This window comes from Vicia villosa, linkage group LG1, assembly GCF_029867415.1.
Source record: "Vicia villosa cultivar HV-30 ecotype Madison, WI linkage group LG1, Vvil1.0, whole genome shotgun sequence".
In the NCBI taxonomy this organism is placed as follows: Eukaryota; Viridiplantae; Streptophyta; class Magnoliopsida; order Fabales; family Fabaceae; genus Vicia; species Vicia villosa.
The window spans coordinates 146,057,260-146,074,495 of record NC_081180.1 but is presented as its reverse complement, the minus strand read 5'-3'; the positions used below and the strand labels follow the sequence as shown (position 1 = coordinate 146,074,495).

At 35.6% G+C, this 17,236-nt stretch overlaps 1 protein-coding gene and 1 pseudogene across 2 annotated transcripts; both read right to left on the bottom strand.

Moving 5' to 3' along the window:
* Positions 1 to 274: 274 nt before the first annotated feature.
* On the bottom strand, positions 275 to 1,796 carry LOC131656694 (uncharacterized; annotated as a pseudogene).
* A 201-nt stretch (positions 1,797 to 1,997) lies between these two features.
* On the bottom strand, positions 1,998 to 8,684 carry LOC131644431 (protein NETWORKED 1D-like). Of its 2 annotated transcripts, none has more exons than XM_058914927.1 (5): positions 8,312 to 8,684; positions 8,085 to 8,146; positions 7,745 to 7,968; positions 3,445 to 7,640; positions 1,998 to 3,350 (listed from the first exon to the last, which is right to left on the bottom strand). In XM_058914927.1, the coding sequence occupies exons 3-5, from the start codon at positions 7,845 to 7,847 to the stop codon at positions 2,298 to 2,300; spliced, it is 5,352 nt and encodes a 1,783-aa protein (XP_058770910.1). In that variant the 5' UTR covers positions 7,848 to 7,968; positions 8,085 to 8,146; positions 8,312 to 8,684; the 3' UTR covers positions 1,998 to 2,297. The 2 variants fall into 2 exon arrangements, with proteins under 2 accessions (XP_058770910.1, XP_058770911.1); XM_058914928.1 differs by having other exon boundaries at positions 7,745 to 7,891.
* Between the last annotated feature and the right edge of the window lie 8,552 nt (positions 8,685 to 17,236).

The following is a 17,236-nucleotide window of genomic DNA, read 5'->3' as shown; positions in this document are numbered from 1 at the left end:
GATATGGGTTTTATTGTCATGCCTATGTATTGGACTTCATTGGTATCTTATTGTACAAAAAATTATTTTTGTTGAAGATAGGTTGTCATTTTTTTTATCCATAAATCAAATTTATTAGTGTAATTAATCTTTGAATAATTTTTCTTTTAATTATTATATCAATTTCACAACCAGGGGCAGATCCAGACAATATATATTGGTGTGGCTAAATATAAACGAAAGTACAAACTAAATCATATTAAAAATGAATAATAATATTGTTCAATGCAATACATTACAATGAAAATCGTCTATCATTCATTTCTTGAAAATGAGCTAAAATAACATCATTGTTAATGGTTCCAAGACTATCTCTTTCTATAAAAGTTACAAGACGGTCATTTAACCACTGATCACTCATTTTGTTACAAACTTCATAGCTAAAAAAATACGTTCCACACTTGCAGTTGCAACCGGCAAGACTAAAGCCAATTTCAGAAGTTTATAAACCATATCAAATGTGTTGCACTTATTTGTTTCCACAAGTTTTGCACAAAGATCTGAAAGTTCGTTTAATTTTGCAAATTTTGGATGACATCAAACATAATTTTGAAGTTCATGTCGCATCACCACTTCCGGCACATCTACAAAATCATTTGGATAAAGTTCAACCATCCTTAATAACTTTTTCACATCAAAAGCTGCAAATGACGATAATGAACTCAAACATGAAACACATTCTAAAAGTTCAGTATTCTCTTCATCAAACCTAGCATTGAGCTCGTGCAACTGCAAATCTAAAACATTAAGCAAACAATCATGCTTATAATGATGCAAATTAGAAACACTAGAAGTTGTAGCATGTCGCCTAGGTATCTTCCCTTGCACATATGATGCATCCATGTCAGGCACATCAATTTCAAGCATATTGCAAATTTCAACAACCTTAGATATAAACTCTTCCCATCCATCATTCATCATATCTTGTAATTCTCGTTTGGTAGCATTGACAAGTGACAAAGCAATCAAAAGATATTGATCACGCTTTTGTAACGCTACACTCAAATCATTTGTAAATCCTAAAATCTCAACCATCATATATAACATGAAGATAAAATCAAATGATTGAAGCACATCTAACAAAAGCATAGTTTCACCATATTTTTCAAATGACGTATCATTTCCAACTTCTTCAAGTACCTCAATAATGGGACCATACAAATTCATCAAACTAGTGAGAGTCCTGAAGTGGGAACCCTAACGAGTGTCACCCGCTCTAGCAATAGATGATTCTTGGTTTAATCCACTACCAGTTTCTATTTGCCCCTCTTCAATCAATTTAGCAAACTGAGTTACTTGTTTGTCCTGAAGTAATTCTTGTCTCTTATTAGAAGATCGAATGAAATTAACAAGCATATTGACCTTACCGAAAAAACCACTAACATCTTTGTGAGCCTTAGCACATGCAACAAGTGCCAATTGAAGTTTATGGACGAAACAATGCACATAATAAGCAGATGGATTCTCATTTTCGATTAAAGTTCTCAAACCACCAAACTTACCTCTCATATTGCTAGCTCCGCCATATCCTTGCCTCCTAATGTTAGATATACTCAAGCCATTAATAGACAACAACTTCTCAAGTGCCTCCTTAAGTGACCTAGCACTTGTTTCTTTAACACTTACAATGCCAAGAAACCTTTCTCTTACCAAACCTTCATTATTAACATAGCGAATAACAACAGCCATTTGTTCTTTACCAACAACATCACCAGATTCAGCAATCAAAACACAAAACACATCATCCGCAATAATATATATATATATATATATATATATATATATATATATATATATATATATATATATATATATATATATATATATATATATATATATATATATATATATATATATATATATATATATATATATATTGTGAATCACAACAATACATATATTTGTTCAAAATTGTTCCGCATCTACATCAATTTTTTTTGGTAAATTAATGCTCCCTCTGAAACAATCTTAAGGGATGTTAATAAAAAAGTGATATAGAATATTTGTTATTACAAACTGTAATTATGTGTAATAATTGATCTCAGATATCAAACCGAAAACATTGACTCACACATGCACTTAATAGACATAAGGGAGGGAAGGGATTATTCAAAGTTAAACAAAGAAAAAGAAATGGCAAAGTTCTATCCTAACCTCTTCTTACAAATACATGAGGCACAAACATGTACAGACAGATCAAAATATGATTTATACAAACAAGAAAACTAATGTTTTATGAAGTTGAAATATGGTAAAAATCAATCTCCCTTGGTGGGTGGTCTTACACATGCACAAAAATGTGTTTTCTTCTTCTTTTGGTGGTTGGTTCTTGTCACGCCATAGAGATAATCTCGCAAACGTGCTCTCGGACTTTGATCAGCCATTCCTGTTTTCTCTTTGATTTCCCTTCCATCATTCAGTTTCAAAAGAAGAAACTGCAGTCTTTGCACCTCCAACTGAAGTTGTCCTATTTTCTCTGATCCTCTTTGCGCCTGTTCCGAAACTCTCCTCCTGCTGACATTTCCAATCTCATCCGACTCTCCTGCTGCCTTTCCATTTGAAGACAATGCACCCTCTTCTACATTTTTCATCAGCTTGCGGTTGGCATCGAACAACTTCATGACGGTCTCCTGAGAAGCTTCAAGCTGTTCTTTAACCATATCATACTCGGCACCTTTCCTTTTTGTGCTCTTGTCAGTAGTTTCCACTTTCTTCATCAAATCTTGTATGGTTATTTGAAGGTTTGATAACTTCTGTGCATCGGAATCAAGTCTTTCCAAAACCTTGCTCTTGTTGGCTTCTTCGCGCGGCCGTGACAATCTTCTTGAGATCTCTAACTTGTCCACACTCAATTCCTTTTCCAACAAGGAATCTCCAGAAGGATGTTTGTTGTAAGGTTTTTTGGCCACTCCTCTTTGATGATGATCTTCCACCGATTCTCCTGCCATCTTCTGTGTCTTATCAGAAGTTTCCCACAACTCAAGCATGTGATCATCAGACTCATGAGTTCCTCTCCTGCTTATTCCATAGGATGAACTTTCAGATATGTGATCAAGCATGATGTCTTTTGGCAGTACTTCAATCTCAGTTACAGGATTATCTGGCCTTGACTTCTCCTTTGCTTCTTGAATCTCTCTCATTTCATTCTCCGGTTTGAAACTTACGTTCAAATTATTAACTGCCACTGAAATTTCATTGATCCTCCTCTGCAGGTTTTGGAATTCAAGAAGTGGATCTGGTTTCGTAACAGTCTGATCTTCATCTATCTGTTGACCATTTTCAGTGTATTGGTCATTCACCAAATTCTTAACCTGGAAATGGTGATTATAGCGCACATAAAATCAAATTATATCCATGAAAAGGTAATAATAGTTTGTTACAAGTTGAAAAAGAGGAAATTAATACCTCCGGTTTTTCATAGTCATGATGTTTTGCATGTCCAAGAGTCTGCACCTCTAGGGATGTCACACAATCACTCAAAGCACTGATAGCTGGAACATAAGCAGCTAATTGACCATATAGTCTCGCATTATCACCTTCCAACTTGCTAACTAACTCTTTCATCTGTTCACTTTCCATGTCTTTTGAGCTGTTTATCCGCTCAAGATGCTCACATGTATCAGCTAGCTCGCAGGCCTTCCCTTCAAATAATGTTTCATTGACAGCAGAAATCTGCAGTTCAGCGTATAGTGCTGTAGCCTGAGTTTCCCATTGTTCAATCTCATTTATTCCTTCACGTACTTCAAAATTTAGCTTCTCTTCCCTCATTTTAGTTTCTTCAAGTTCATGGTGTAGGGACTTCATTAAAGATTCCAAATTTTGGTTTGCTTCGTAAAGGTCTCCAAGCTCTTGATTTTGACGGTCCTTGTCTGAGGACAACTTAAAATTTTGATTAGCTTGCTCTTCAAGTTTCTTCGTGGCATCATCATATCTAATTCTCAGATCTTCCACTGTTCTTTGTAATTCCTTCTTCTCGGCCTGTAAAGCATGAAACGTCTTAGCTGCTTCCAAAAGCACAATTTCCTTTTGACACAACATTTCCTTTTCATTTCTAATTTGACAGCTCAATTGATCATTGACAGATTCAACTAAATTCAATTCAACATTTGACTTTACAAATAACTCTTTAAGATGAGAATTTTCCTTTTCTTCGTTCTCTAATTTGTGTGCCATTATCTTCAATCTCTCCTCAAGGTCATTATTTTCTGAACCGAGCTTATCAAGTTCTTGACCAAGCTGTTCCAGTTCCCGGAGTTTTTCAAATACAATATTCTGGTAAACCACGGAAATATTAGATTGAACTAATGTCTCATGGAACATGACACATATTTCTTTTTCCAAGTTATCTTTCTCTTCACCCATATCTTTAAATCTTCCCATCAAGGACTTTTTCTCTTCAAATATCGTGCAGTTTTCCTCCTGTAAGTTTCTGTGGCTCTTTTCCAAGTCCAACTGCTCTTTGCGTAGATTATCCATTTCAGCTGTCATTCCTTCTATTCTCTCTTCTCCTTTGATTATTGTCCGCTTCAACTCTTGATTCATCTCCAAAATCTTTTGGAACTCCATTTGCAATTCCATGAACTTCTTAGACTGTATCCTGGACTCTTCGATAAGCGCGCCTTTTTCTTTCATGAGATTTTCAATGTTTAATTTCAACTGTTCAAGAAATGCAAAAAGCATTGAATTCTCAACGGCCATGTGGTGGCTTTCGTTGAAAATTGCGTCAAAAGACTCTTGTCTCTCCTTAAGTTTTCCATGTATATGGTTCAGGAGAGTTTGGTCTTCATCAAGCATGTCTTCAAAGAAATGATTCCCGTTAGTGTCAAGAGTCTTCACCACCTGAAGCAGCCCGATTCTTAGTATTTTAAGTTTCTCTGACAAAGAATTCACATCGTCTTGCTTTTGAATACTTTCAGTCTCCAATTTAGAAATCATTCGGTCTGACAATTTAGACGCCTCCAAAAGTTTCTGGGACTCAACTAGAAGAGAAAAGTTTTTCTTCTCCAAATCTTGGATAAACTTCTGCATGATGAAAATTTCAATTTGAGCATGTAGAGCTCTATCGAGCTCCTCGTCATATTCTTCTTTCCGGCACTTTGCGTCTTCTTGCATAGTCTGAATTTGTAACTCCTTGTTTGCCACTTCGTCTTCATTCAATTTCAAAACTCTGCAATGTTCTTCTCTCAGAGAGTATAGGGAAACCAATAGCTCTTCTACCTTTTGAAGTGCAGACTCCCTTTCTCCTTTTAGCTCCGAATGCATAAGTTCCAATTCACCGTGTTGTTTTTCAAGACCGTTCAGCATCTGGCGAGTGGTGTTCAACTCTGAAACTAAGGCTTCTTTCTCTGAAAAGATAGAGGACTTCTCATGATCAAGTAACTGGTATGTGTCTTCTAAGATCTTCGACTTTCCCCTTAATCCATCGAGTTCAGCATTGACATCAAATAGTGAATTTTCCAAAAGGTTGTTACTTTCAGAGAGCTTCTCCAGCTTCTCGGTTGCGGCTTGTAATTGAGAAAACAAGGTGTCCTTATCAGAAGAAAGAGTTGATTTCTCCACAAGCAAAGTCTGGCATGTTTCTTCCAAAACATTTACCTTTCCTCTGAGACTATCCAACTCCGAATTCAAGTCTGAAATGGAATTCTCTAAAACAGAATTTTTCTCCAAAAGTCTCTCCATTGTTTCCAATTTCACCAAAAGGGCTATTTTCTCATCTTTCTCAGCCTCACACATCTCTTTGAGCTTCGAGTTCTCGTCTTGCAATTTTTTCACAGACGAGCCGAAGCACTGAGGATCTAAGTCAGCTGACCTGACCTCGTCTATCATAGCTTCATGTTTTTTATTCAAACCATTAAGCTCCTCTTTAAGACAGTAAATTTCTTGCTGAAGAGCATTTCTTTCATCGAGTCGCAGCTCAACCTCCTGTTCGAGTTTCTCTATTGTGTCTTTCAAATTCAATATCTCACTCTGCAAAGTTTTTATAGACAAAGAAGAAGAAACCTTGACCTCGTTTAGAATTTTGTTTTCCTCGTTGACTTTGCGCACTTCATCCTCTAGAGCCTGCTTACACGATTCCATACTCCTGAGTAATTCCGCTTTACTGTGCAAGTTGGCAGCAAAAGATCTAAGCTCTTCCTGAGATTGAGAATGCAAATGCTGAAGAGTTTGGAAAGCGGTTTCAGCCTCAATGAAACGCTGTCTCTCCTCTTGCACGCGACTCCAGAGTTTACTCAATTCTTGCTGCTTTTCATTAAGTTCTTCACTTTGAGACCCCGTCTTTTGTTCTAAAGACTGTAACTCAGACTTTAGAGCATGATTTGATGTTTCCAAAAGAAGACATTTCTGTTCGGAACTATGTAACTTTTCAACCTCGTCGTCTATCTTCGAATTTAACCGACGAACCTCCTCTTCGGCACACGAAAGTTTATGTTCCAAACTGGAAATTATCTCCAAGCACTGCTGATACCGGAGAGCATTGTCTTCCTTCTCTTCATTAAGTTTAGCAACTTCCAACTTCAAAGCCTCGATTTCGTTTCGAGCTATAGTAGCTTGCTCGTTAATCCTTCTAGAGTTCTCCTCGGATTCTTCTAATCTCTTCTCCAGTTTCGATAAAGTCTCCAAGCACTGTTTATATTCAACAAGAGCAGCGTCCTTTTCAGCTTCTACTCGAACGAGGTCCTGCTTCAACAACTCAACTTCAGTTTCAGCTTTAGTAGCGCGTTCGTTAAACTCTTCGGCATTATTCTCAGCAGAAGAAACATTTTTCTCCAGATTGGTTATTTTCTCCAAGCATTCCTGGTATTGAAGAAGATAAGCTTCCCTTTCATTCTGTAATTTGATTACCGCTTCGTTCAAGCTTTGAACTTCAGCGTCTGATTTGCTTGCTCGTTCATCAAGTTTTTGATAAATCTCTTGTGCCGAAGACACTTCTAATTCAAGATTAGATAATTTCTCCAAACTCTTCTGATACTGAACCAACCCAGCTTCCTTTTCCTCTTGTAATTTGGCAAGGGCTTCCTTTAAGGCTGAAATTTCCGCTTCAGCTTTTGTCACACGTTCCGACTCAGACGAAACTTGAGCCTTAGTGTTTTGGCTTCCGTTTTTCAGCTCGCTAGTTTCCTCCTCCGTCTCTAAAAAATTGAGCCCCCTTCTAGCACGCCCTTCTGCAAACTTGGCGTGCTCTCGAGGGATGGAGAGGTTATTGAGCTGTCTTAAACCTGTATTGTTCAAAGAAGAATAATTCTCTTCACTATTTGCTCCGTTTCTTTTGATAACATGAGCGTCTTTTTCTAATTCATCCGAATCAAGAAATGCACGTGAAGGGTGGCGAGTATCAGGAGTACGCGGCTCGGGCTCCATGTCATCTGTGATCATCATAGGAACTTGATTAGGAAATGCTTCAGACATGGTCCGATGGGCTTGACGGATCACTCCAGTTGCATGATCGTATCTCTCAGCCAACGCTCGGTATGCCCTATAAAACTCCTCGACCATTTTCATAAGCTCCGGCCGTTTTTTATAGTACATCTCCGCTCTCCTGGCAAAGGAATCCGCATCTTCTTCAATGAGCTTAATCATTTGCTTCACCTTGAAATCCATATCTGTGCAACACGAGATATCATCGAGATAAGTTCAAAGGACGGTGTAACTAAATAACTGAGTTGATATCTTAAATTACCAAAACTGGAAAGATCGAAAGCGTTACCGGTAATATTTTCTTGGAGCCATTTCGAGTTCTTAGGGCTTATGTGGCTATCCCACCACCAAGAATACATTCTCGTAGAATTAGCTTGAGACAGAGTTGCCATCGCCGATTCTGATGTTGTAGAAACTTAATCAATCCTTCAAAGACCTAAAGAACCAAAACCTCCACATGAATATGGTTTGACTACAAAGTCAAACAAGTCATCACAGTTTCTGCTTCTGTGTCTATTCATAGCAACAAATAAAAACAAAAGGATTACAAATTTTTCAGTTTCAGATAATCCATATCCATTTTTTATTTTCTTAAACTGATCTGAAAAGTAAAAAAAAAAAAAACATACCTGATCGGTTGAAGTTGGATTTTGTTTCTCAAATTCCAAAACTGAATCAACAAAATTCTGATCTGATGATCCAATAAATACAAATCAATAATCAGTTAGAAGAATACAAATCAATAATCAGTTATCAAATTGTAACAAGAATAGATAATAACGAATCAGATGTAAACCATGTAACTGAAACTATATAATCAATCAAATTGGTTTAAGTTAAGATCAATCTAACTCACCAAAATTAAAGTAAAATAAATCAAAATTGTGAGGTAATGAATTGTGATTTCCAGTGGCAGCGATGAACAAGTTCAGCTCCTATAATTTTCTTTGTTTTTCATATTTTATTTTTGACATTGAATTTTGTGTTTCACCTTCACCCCATATTGGTTATAGTTTAGATCTCAGTGCCTTGTGCAAAACACAGTAAACAATGTTGTCTGTGTGTGTGAGTTTCAGTGTGTATGTGTTCTCTCTCTCTTTCTCTGTTCTTTTTTTTGTTTTTGTTTGGTTTTGGTTTTTGGTTATGGTTTGCTGGTTGGGTGGTGCTTTGTCTCCTCACCAGCGAAGAGACAAATGGCTACAAAAGGGTGGATGGGTGGGTGGGTGGGTGTGAAAATAAACTGAATTATTATGGTAATATTAAACTTTCTTGAATTACCTATGATTTTTATTAGTACTAATTCTCATTTTTATTTAAGATTAGTTAAAGGTTAAAAGTCAAATTCAAATCCATTTAAAACACTTTTCAGATTCTATTTGCTGATTTTTCCTTAAACATACATTCAAAATATTTATTCAAGGTAGATTATTATATCAAGTAGGAGTACTAAGAGTTTGCAACCTTAGACTAATTTTACATACCACTACCTCATATTTTCAGTTTCTTTGACCAATTTAAATTATTATGTAAAGATTTTTAATTATATAAGTCAGACAAAATAAATTATATCAGTAAGTTATTATTTATATACAGATTATATTGAAAGTGACATGTGACAAGTATTAAGTTAAAATGCCGCAATTGCCAAATCTGGGCGGTGCGTGATGCGTGATTAATTGATTATTAATGTGGTTCTGAATACGTACTCATTACAGCTACTAGTGAAAAGAGAATTGAAGTATAAAGTAGTGCTTGGTACATGTTTATGTGTACAAGTACATAAGATAAGATAAATTATTAAAAGAAGTTAATAATGATTGAAAATTAAGTGAAGAAAAACAATGAGACTTGTTTGGAGGAATTAAATATGATAGGAAATGGAACAGTGTCGTGGCTAAAGTCCAAGGCGATGGCCGGTGATCCATCTTTATGCGTCACCCGTGACTCATCACTATCAGGCGGGCTCAAGGAATTCTATTTTCCATTCTCGCATACTTTTTTTTGGGAAAATAGTGATAAGAGTTTTTTTCTTCATGTTTTTACAAGTGATAAGAGCTTTCAAACACTGTATGGATGGCTAACTCATTTTTCTAAAATAAATTATCCTTTTTCTTTTTTTTAATTATGTGAGAATTGTATCGAACTTTAGTGGATTGAAGAGTAGTTTCATGTTTTGACAAAGAATGTGTCGAAGACCTACATACTGTAGTCAAAGTGTGTTATAATATGTGGGTGTCGAAATATTAGGGTTGTTAGTATTTTGAATTGAACTGATTTGGTATGTCCAATTGTTTAAGTTAGTTTGTACCCTAAGTTGGCTGTGGAAAAAACACTTTAGTTTAATATGTTAGTCTCTTATCATTGTATATTGCAAATCTTAATTTATGGTGAGAGGGTTATTTGCTATTCTTGTAACATTTGTAATCTTGAATAAAGAGAAAGTAAAGAATAGCAGTTATAACCAATCCTTGTTCTTCTTGTCTTCATATTATGTTCTCTATTATACTATATTCTTGGCATCGTTTTCACAACAAATTGGTGCAGTGAGCGTGGAGAAGATGCCTTCAACAAAGTATGAGATTGAAAATTTCACCGGAGTGAACGATTTCGGTCTATGACGCTTGAAGATGGAAGTCCTATTGATTCAGCAGAGTTGTTGGGAAGCATTGAAGGGAGCGACGACTATGGACGTTGCGTTAACGGAAAGAGAAGAGACGGTCGTGGTCGAGAAAGCCCATTGTGTAATATTCCGATAATTATATTTAATTATTTAGTTGATTATTTGATATTTTGATGTGATTATAGAAATCACGATGATTTGTTGATGATATTATGTGAGGTGTGGTGCTTATGTGATGTGTGTAGGGTAGTTGAGTTAAGATAATAGTTAGAATAATAATATAAAATAGTCTAATTAGCATTGTTATTATTTAATTAAATAAAATAAGATATATTGTGAGATAAGTTAGTAAGGGCAAATGAGGAAGTTCATAATAAGGGCCCTAAGGCTAACTAGATAAAAAGAGAAAATAGGAGAATCATTCATTCAACTTAGAATTTGAAGAAAACATGATGAAAGAAGAGAGAGTTAGGGCAAGAAGAGGAGAATGAAGAGATCAACCGTAGGAATTCGAAAGGGGAATCAGTTCGGCTAATAACTTAAGGTAATGGGGTTATCATGAGTATTATGTTTGATTTAAGGGGTTGGTAATTGTATGTTGGGATTTTGTGTTGTTCTTGATGGAATTGATGATCTATGATGATAGTTTGTTTGATTGTATGGTTAACATGTTGTATGATGATGATGATGATGATGATGATGATTGTTGTATTGGTGAGTAATAACATGATTTAGATTTAATTCCACCGTCGTTGAGGATTTGAAGGTTTAGGGTTTGATAAAGATCATTTGAGGTATGATGAATGTTTGTAATTTGGTGTTTAAGAAATATAACCCATGTTAGAACTAGGTTAATAGACCTTAAATCGCAGGAAAATAAGGATTAAAATCAGTTTTTGGATAAAATATTGGGTCAGGTTTGATGCAAGTCGCGCAGGACTTTTTGCAAAAATCGCATAGCCCGCTTAGCGCGCTTATGAAAACGAAACAAGCCATATTACAGTAGGTGTCGCGCTTAACGCGATAGGTAGCCCGCTTAGCGCGGTAGTCTGGGACGAAACTTGATATTTTTGAAAAACAATTTCAGAATATGGAAGCTTGTATTTTAATATAATTTATGAGAATTTTCTTGAATTTATTGTGCACGTTTGGGTAGGTTTATGAGGCATTTTGTATGTAACTTAGTTTTGTGAATTCTTGTATTCCTATGCTTGATTTTGATGAGTGTTGTATGTTGATTGATAACATAATTAATTGATGATTGTGTCTTAAGGTGACAAAGATGCTTGTGTAGTTGTATGTTGGATAATGAAATGATTTTGATGAATACTTGAATGATGATGCCATTTTGACTAGTTGTGGTCGTTGATATTTGTGACGTTGAGCATCATGCATTCATAGCATATTGTAGGACAAAAGTCTAGTGATGTTATAGGACCATTGGTCCAGTGACAACCATTAATCTTATTATGCGGATTGAGTGCAATATTGTGATGTGCTCCGGTTCCAAGCGGGAATCAATCCTATGGTGGGGATCTTTGGAGAACAGTGATTGAATCATCAGTGACATATTAGTACCACATGCATGAGTCCATGGTTGTTGCATCGCATTGTTGTGATATTGTGTGAATTTATGATGCTTGATTATCTGTGACATGAATGATGATTTAAAATGATGATATTGTAAATAAGTGCAGGTGTGAGTATGTGTATATGATGGATATGTCGTATCAGTATAGATGTGATTGATTAATTGTATGCCATTATTATATCTATTCTTTATGTCTTATATAATATTTATGAAATACTCGCACTTTCTGTTTGAATGTTGCCTCCACGTGGTTGTTGAAAACACTTTATAGGACAAGTATTTGTTTTATCGTTTCCATAGGGATTGATGTGATACTACTGCTGTTCTATAGTTTAATATGCTTTGACCAAGGTTTCGTAAGAGGTTTTGGTAACGGAAAGCTGCGTTTGCATGAGATTTAGTTAACAGAGGTAAAAAGATTAAGTTTTAACAGATTAAAAAGCATGTCAAGATTAAAGTTCATTAACCTATTTCATATGTATTCTGATGCTCTGGCATGTGAACTTATAGATAATCAATATGATTAAGTATCCTCTCAACACCGTTTATCTCTAAAGCGATATTATGAGTTTTACCATATTGATCCTTAGAAGATCTCTCATCCTAACTATCAATATGGTAACTTTGGAAGCCTAACACAAGTGAATATCAGCTCGCAAAACTATCTCTAGAGTTGATTGTTGATAGATGTAAAAACTTAGGTTAAGACTTGAACTTATTTCTCAATAATGATCAAAGACAAAAAAAAGACAACAATAAGAGCAAATATTAACATCTATATTGATTATAAACCTGTTCACATACATAGAATCAAAAGAAATACATAATAGTTAGGTTAACTACCTCTAATCTTGACACAAGAGAAAGTTAGCTAGTCATTGACATGGTAACTTCACAAACAAGTAAAGAGAAGAGATAATCAAGCATCAATGGTGATTTCTCGCCGATCAACGCTCTGATTCTTTGATTTTTCCTTGCTACAGTGCTATATTTAGTTCTTGAGCTCCAAAAATAGTTTCTAGGTCACAAAATATCTAAAGATTTCTATTTAAAGGAAAACAAAATATCGCAGACCATGATAAGCGCGCCCTCTCAAATGAGCAAACCGCCTTATTTTCACGCTAAGCGGGCTAACACCCGGCTTGGCGCAATACTTTCGGCCAAAACTCCTTCTTTTTCACCAATAGTGCGCTTTGACCACGCCTAGCGCGCTCTGAAGCCCAGAAATTCTTTTTTTCCAAAATTGCTTGAATTACTTCTAATGCTTTTTCAAGTCTCAAGCTTCAACATATACCAAATTCACCTACAATAATAGACAAAAATTTGTCAATTAAGAACTATTTGTACGATAAACTAAATATACAATTATTTACATAAAAACAAGGGTTAATTCACAACTTTGCAACAAAATAGAATCGAAAAGTACCACTAACTATACTACATATATACACATTTTGGTACCTAACAATGGGTAACGTGCAAGTAATCAGGGATATTCTGTGGAAGTTAGAGGATTGCTTCATGGCATCCTTTTACCGTTTGTTTAGATTAAAGAGAGTCTTGCTCTAATATGTAACATAAGGATCGGGGTCGTTATGTTTTAGAACTATTATGTTCTCTTTGACTATGAATTTGAATTGCATTTTGATGAATTACCTTTCAAAGGATTTGATGTTGATGTTTGAGTTATAACTCATGAACCATGAGGTTTAATTGATGTTTTATGAAGATTATTTTAAAGGTGTTTTAAATTATGAATTCTGTTGCGAGATAATCTGTTTTGGTGTTACGATGATAAATGAAATTTAGTTTCAAATAAATGTGGAGAACCCGTATTAAGGAGTAGGACTATTGTTTATGAAGTTTTTATGATGATGTGACACCCTTGTTGGTGATTTTTACTTGATCTAATTCTTATTAAATTGCGGGGGAAAATAGAAAAAGAAAAAAGTGAAGAAATAAAAGAGAAAGAAAACTTAGAAAGAGAATAGAAGCACTTACCTAGCAGAGAGATCTAGTCCATAAAAGTAAAAAGGCAAGCTCAAGAGATATAATTGAGTGGGGAGTAGAAATCCGGGTTAAAAGATTTCTGATACCCCTGATTATGAAAAATGCAAAATAACATAGTGACAAGAAGGACGACGCTGAGTTTGAGCATAAAACCCCTTGTTTTCCATTTTCCTTTTTTATCCCACCTAACCCTAAACCCTGTTACAACCTTAAAAACCCCTTGTTGAGTGAGATGAAGATAGATGGTATTCAAGCTTAAGAGTTGATATTGCATGCTTTGATTTTGAGCAAAAACACTTTAACCCTAAGATATTTGGTGGGAGCGTGAAAAAGTTGATAGGTAAAGAGGTGCTTCAAAGTGGAAATGTAGTGGAGTGTTCGAATCAGGGAAGCAGGAAATGTTGATGGAACATGCAAGCAAGTAGCGAAAGATATCATCGGTATTGTGGTAAGTCAATTCGAAATGATTTGGGGTGACCTATCTTCCTTTTAGAGCCTTACTTGAGGATAAACAATGAGCTAAGTTTGGGGTTGTGATCGGTCACCATTTCTACTATGTTTTTGTCACTTATTCTACGTAAATCCATGAAATTAGTAACACATTGTTTTGTAATTTTGTTGTTTTTCAAGTTAATTTCATATTTTGCGTTTTCATTTTTGCATTGTAAGATCCTTAGTTTATGTCCATTTTGTTGTGTTTATGCTCTGGTTTGGTAGTTTTCTGTGTTTCCAAATCCAGGTAGAAAGCCCAAGGAATCGTGAGAAGAAAATGGGAGTTCTGGGGATTCAGAAGAGCATTTAGAAGGAACCAGAGGGCCTGCCGCAACCACCCATGTCACCTGACACAGGCCATGTCAGGAGAAGGTTACAAAACCAAGATTTGCAAGAGGAGCAGGGAGCTGACACAGGTACCAGTGTCACCTGACACGGCACATGTCAGCAAGTCTGGCACTTGGAGGTTCTTATGTAGAAAACCAGGAGCCAACATGGGTGCACGTGTGACCTGACACAACCTGTGATGGCTAAGGTGCTACATATTCTGATTTTTTGGGATTCTTGCGTTAAGTAATTCCCGAGAGTATTCTGGGAATTTCCTATTGCTTTTAGGTGATCTACAACTATTTATACTAGTTTTTTAGAAGAGAAAAGGGACCTTTTTTGCAGAGAAGAAATTCACGATTGAGAATTGAAGTGTATGAGATTATTGGATAACGGAGAATTTTCATGAGCGGAAGCAATTGAAGACCAAAGTTCATCATTAATTTGTAATGTTTAATTCTTATGTTTTTTAAATTACTTTGAACAATATGAGTAGCTAAACTCCCCAATGCTATGGGGTGTCCCTGATTTGACTCTGTAACCCCTTTGATTTCGGATTTCTTTAATCTATATGTTTTTCTTCTTCAATTTGATTGCATAATGTTTTTATTTCTTTCCTTGTTGGACAAACAAGGATTGATCCATGGTTAACAATTAGGTTGGACCGTCATTGTTAAGGTTTTTGTGCAATTAAACTATAGAATTTATTACTTAGGACTAAGGATAATCTATGGTTACCGAAATAAATCTTGATGTAACCAAGACTTGAGATTATCATAAATTTCTAAGGACTTAGGATTTAGGATAAAGGCTAAAGGTTTGCATTTAAGGCTTTAAAGGAAAACACTCTAAAGATCTTATAGTTGAATATTTTGGAACTTGTTGAAGAAATCATGATTCAAGGTTTAACCAGGAAAATCATACACTTTAGCATAGCATTTCCTCATATTTGTGAAAAAAGCCATTTTTTTATATTTTGCTTTATTCTACGTATTCCTTATTACAAAGTATCAAACAAAACCCAAAAATTATTTTGTTTAATTTAACCACGCATTGAACTCGATATTTCTTATGTAGTCCTTGAGATCGACATCCGGAGAGTTTACCCCTTATTATTGTAAGAGGCAAAATAGTACAATTTCTATTTTTCCGATCAATGATAAAAGTCAACCTCCTAGGATATCTTTGAATACATGAATTAATATTGAATAAATTTACAAATATAGTTATCATTCCGGGAAAGGAGGCCGGGGAGGATAGCCAGATAGCGAGTACCATTGACTTTGGTGCTCAAGATGAAGGGCATCCATTAGATGACGAATTGACTCCATTGACCGGGATTAAAAAACAAAATATGAGACCGGTGCTAAGTGGAGACTTTGAGACTATTCAATTGGATGACAACCCTTTGAGATCTATAAAGATAGGAGTCAGCCTACCCACTGCAGTAAAGGAAAGATTAGTAAACGTTTTCAAAACTAATGACAACCTCATGACCGCCTCTCCTCATCTGATGTTAGGGTTAGATCCTAACGTGGCATGCCACCGGTTGAATATAAATCCTAATGCCTAGTACGTGTCACAAAGGTGAAGAAAACAGTCTCTCGAGAAGTCAAAAGCAATAAAAAACCGTCTAAGGCTGCTAGGCACTAGTTTTATCTCTGAGTTAAAGTATACCAAGTGGTTATCCAATGAGATGTGGAGAATGTGTGTTGACTACACCGACATGAACAAGGCATGTCCTAAAGACTCATATTTTCTCCCCAAGTATAGTTAAGTTAGTTGATAGTTCATCCAAATACAAGCTCTTGTCTTTCATGGATATGTATTCTAGTTGCAACCAAATATTGATGTACGATTCGGGTAAAGGAAAAATTGATTTCATGATCGAACAATTGAACTACCAATACAATGTGATGCCCTTTTGTATGAAGAACAATGTATTATAGGATGATGGATAAGGTTTTTAAGGATGATAAAGGCAATACATCAGAGTTATATATGGGTGACATGATAGTCAAGTCAAATGAAGAAGAGTTGCACGATTAACATCTTGCTCGAGTCTTCCAAAGAGTCCGACAATACAATATGAGGCTGAAACTTTAGAAATGCACCTTCAGCTTGAGAGTAAAAAGTTCCTGAAATTTTATCTGACAGAGAGAGGATAAAAGCAAACTCAAACAAATGTGAAGTAGTTATGCAAATGTTCGCACCCACCTCAAGGAAAGAAGTGATGAAACTAAAATAAATGCTAACAGATCTTAATAGATTTATTTCAAAGTTGAGGCAACATGCCCTCCCTTTTTACAAGTCGTTGAAGAATAAAGTCTAGTTTGAATGGACTCCTGATTGCCAGTAAGCACTCATTTCCCTAAAGTTGGCTTTATCCACTTTGTTCGTCATATCCCATCCCATTGCAAGAGAACTTATATTCCTTTATTTAGAAGTCTCTAAAGAGGCAGTTAGATTCAACTTTGTCAAAGAACCAAAGGAATAGAAAATCCCGATTGATTTTATCTCCAAGGCCTTTGCTAGACCAAAAACACAGTACCAAAGGATAAAGAAGGCGCTCGAGCATTGGTGACGACATCAAGGTAACTACGGGTTACTTTTTGGCCCATGCCATAATAGTCTCAACAAAGTGAAAATACTCAATTGGGTGATTAAGGCTAATTATTATTCAATTGTAAAGAGTCCTCCAATTAATCAGAAAATCATGTAATCAATTATCTAGACCTTAA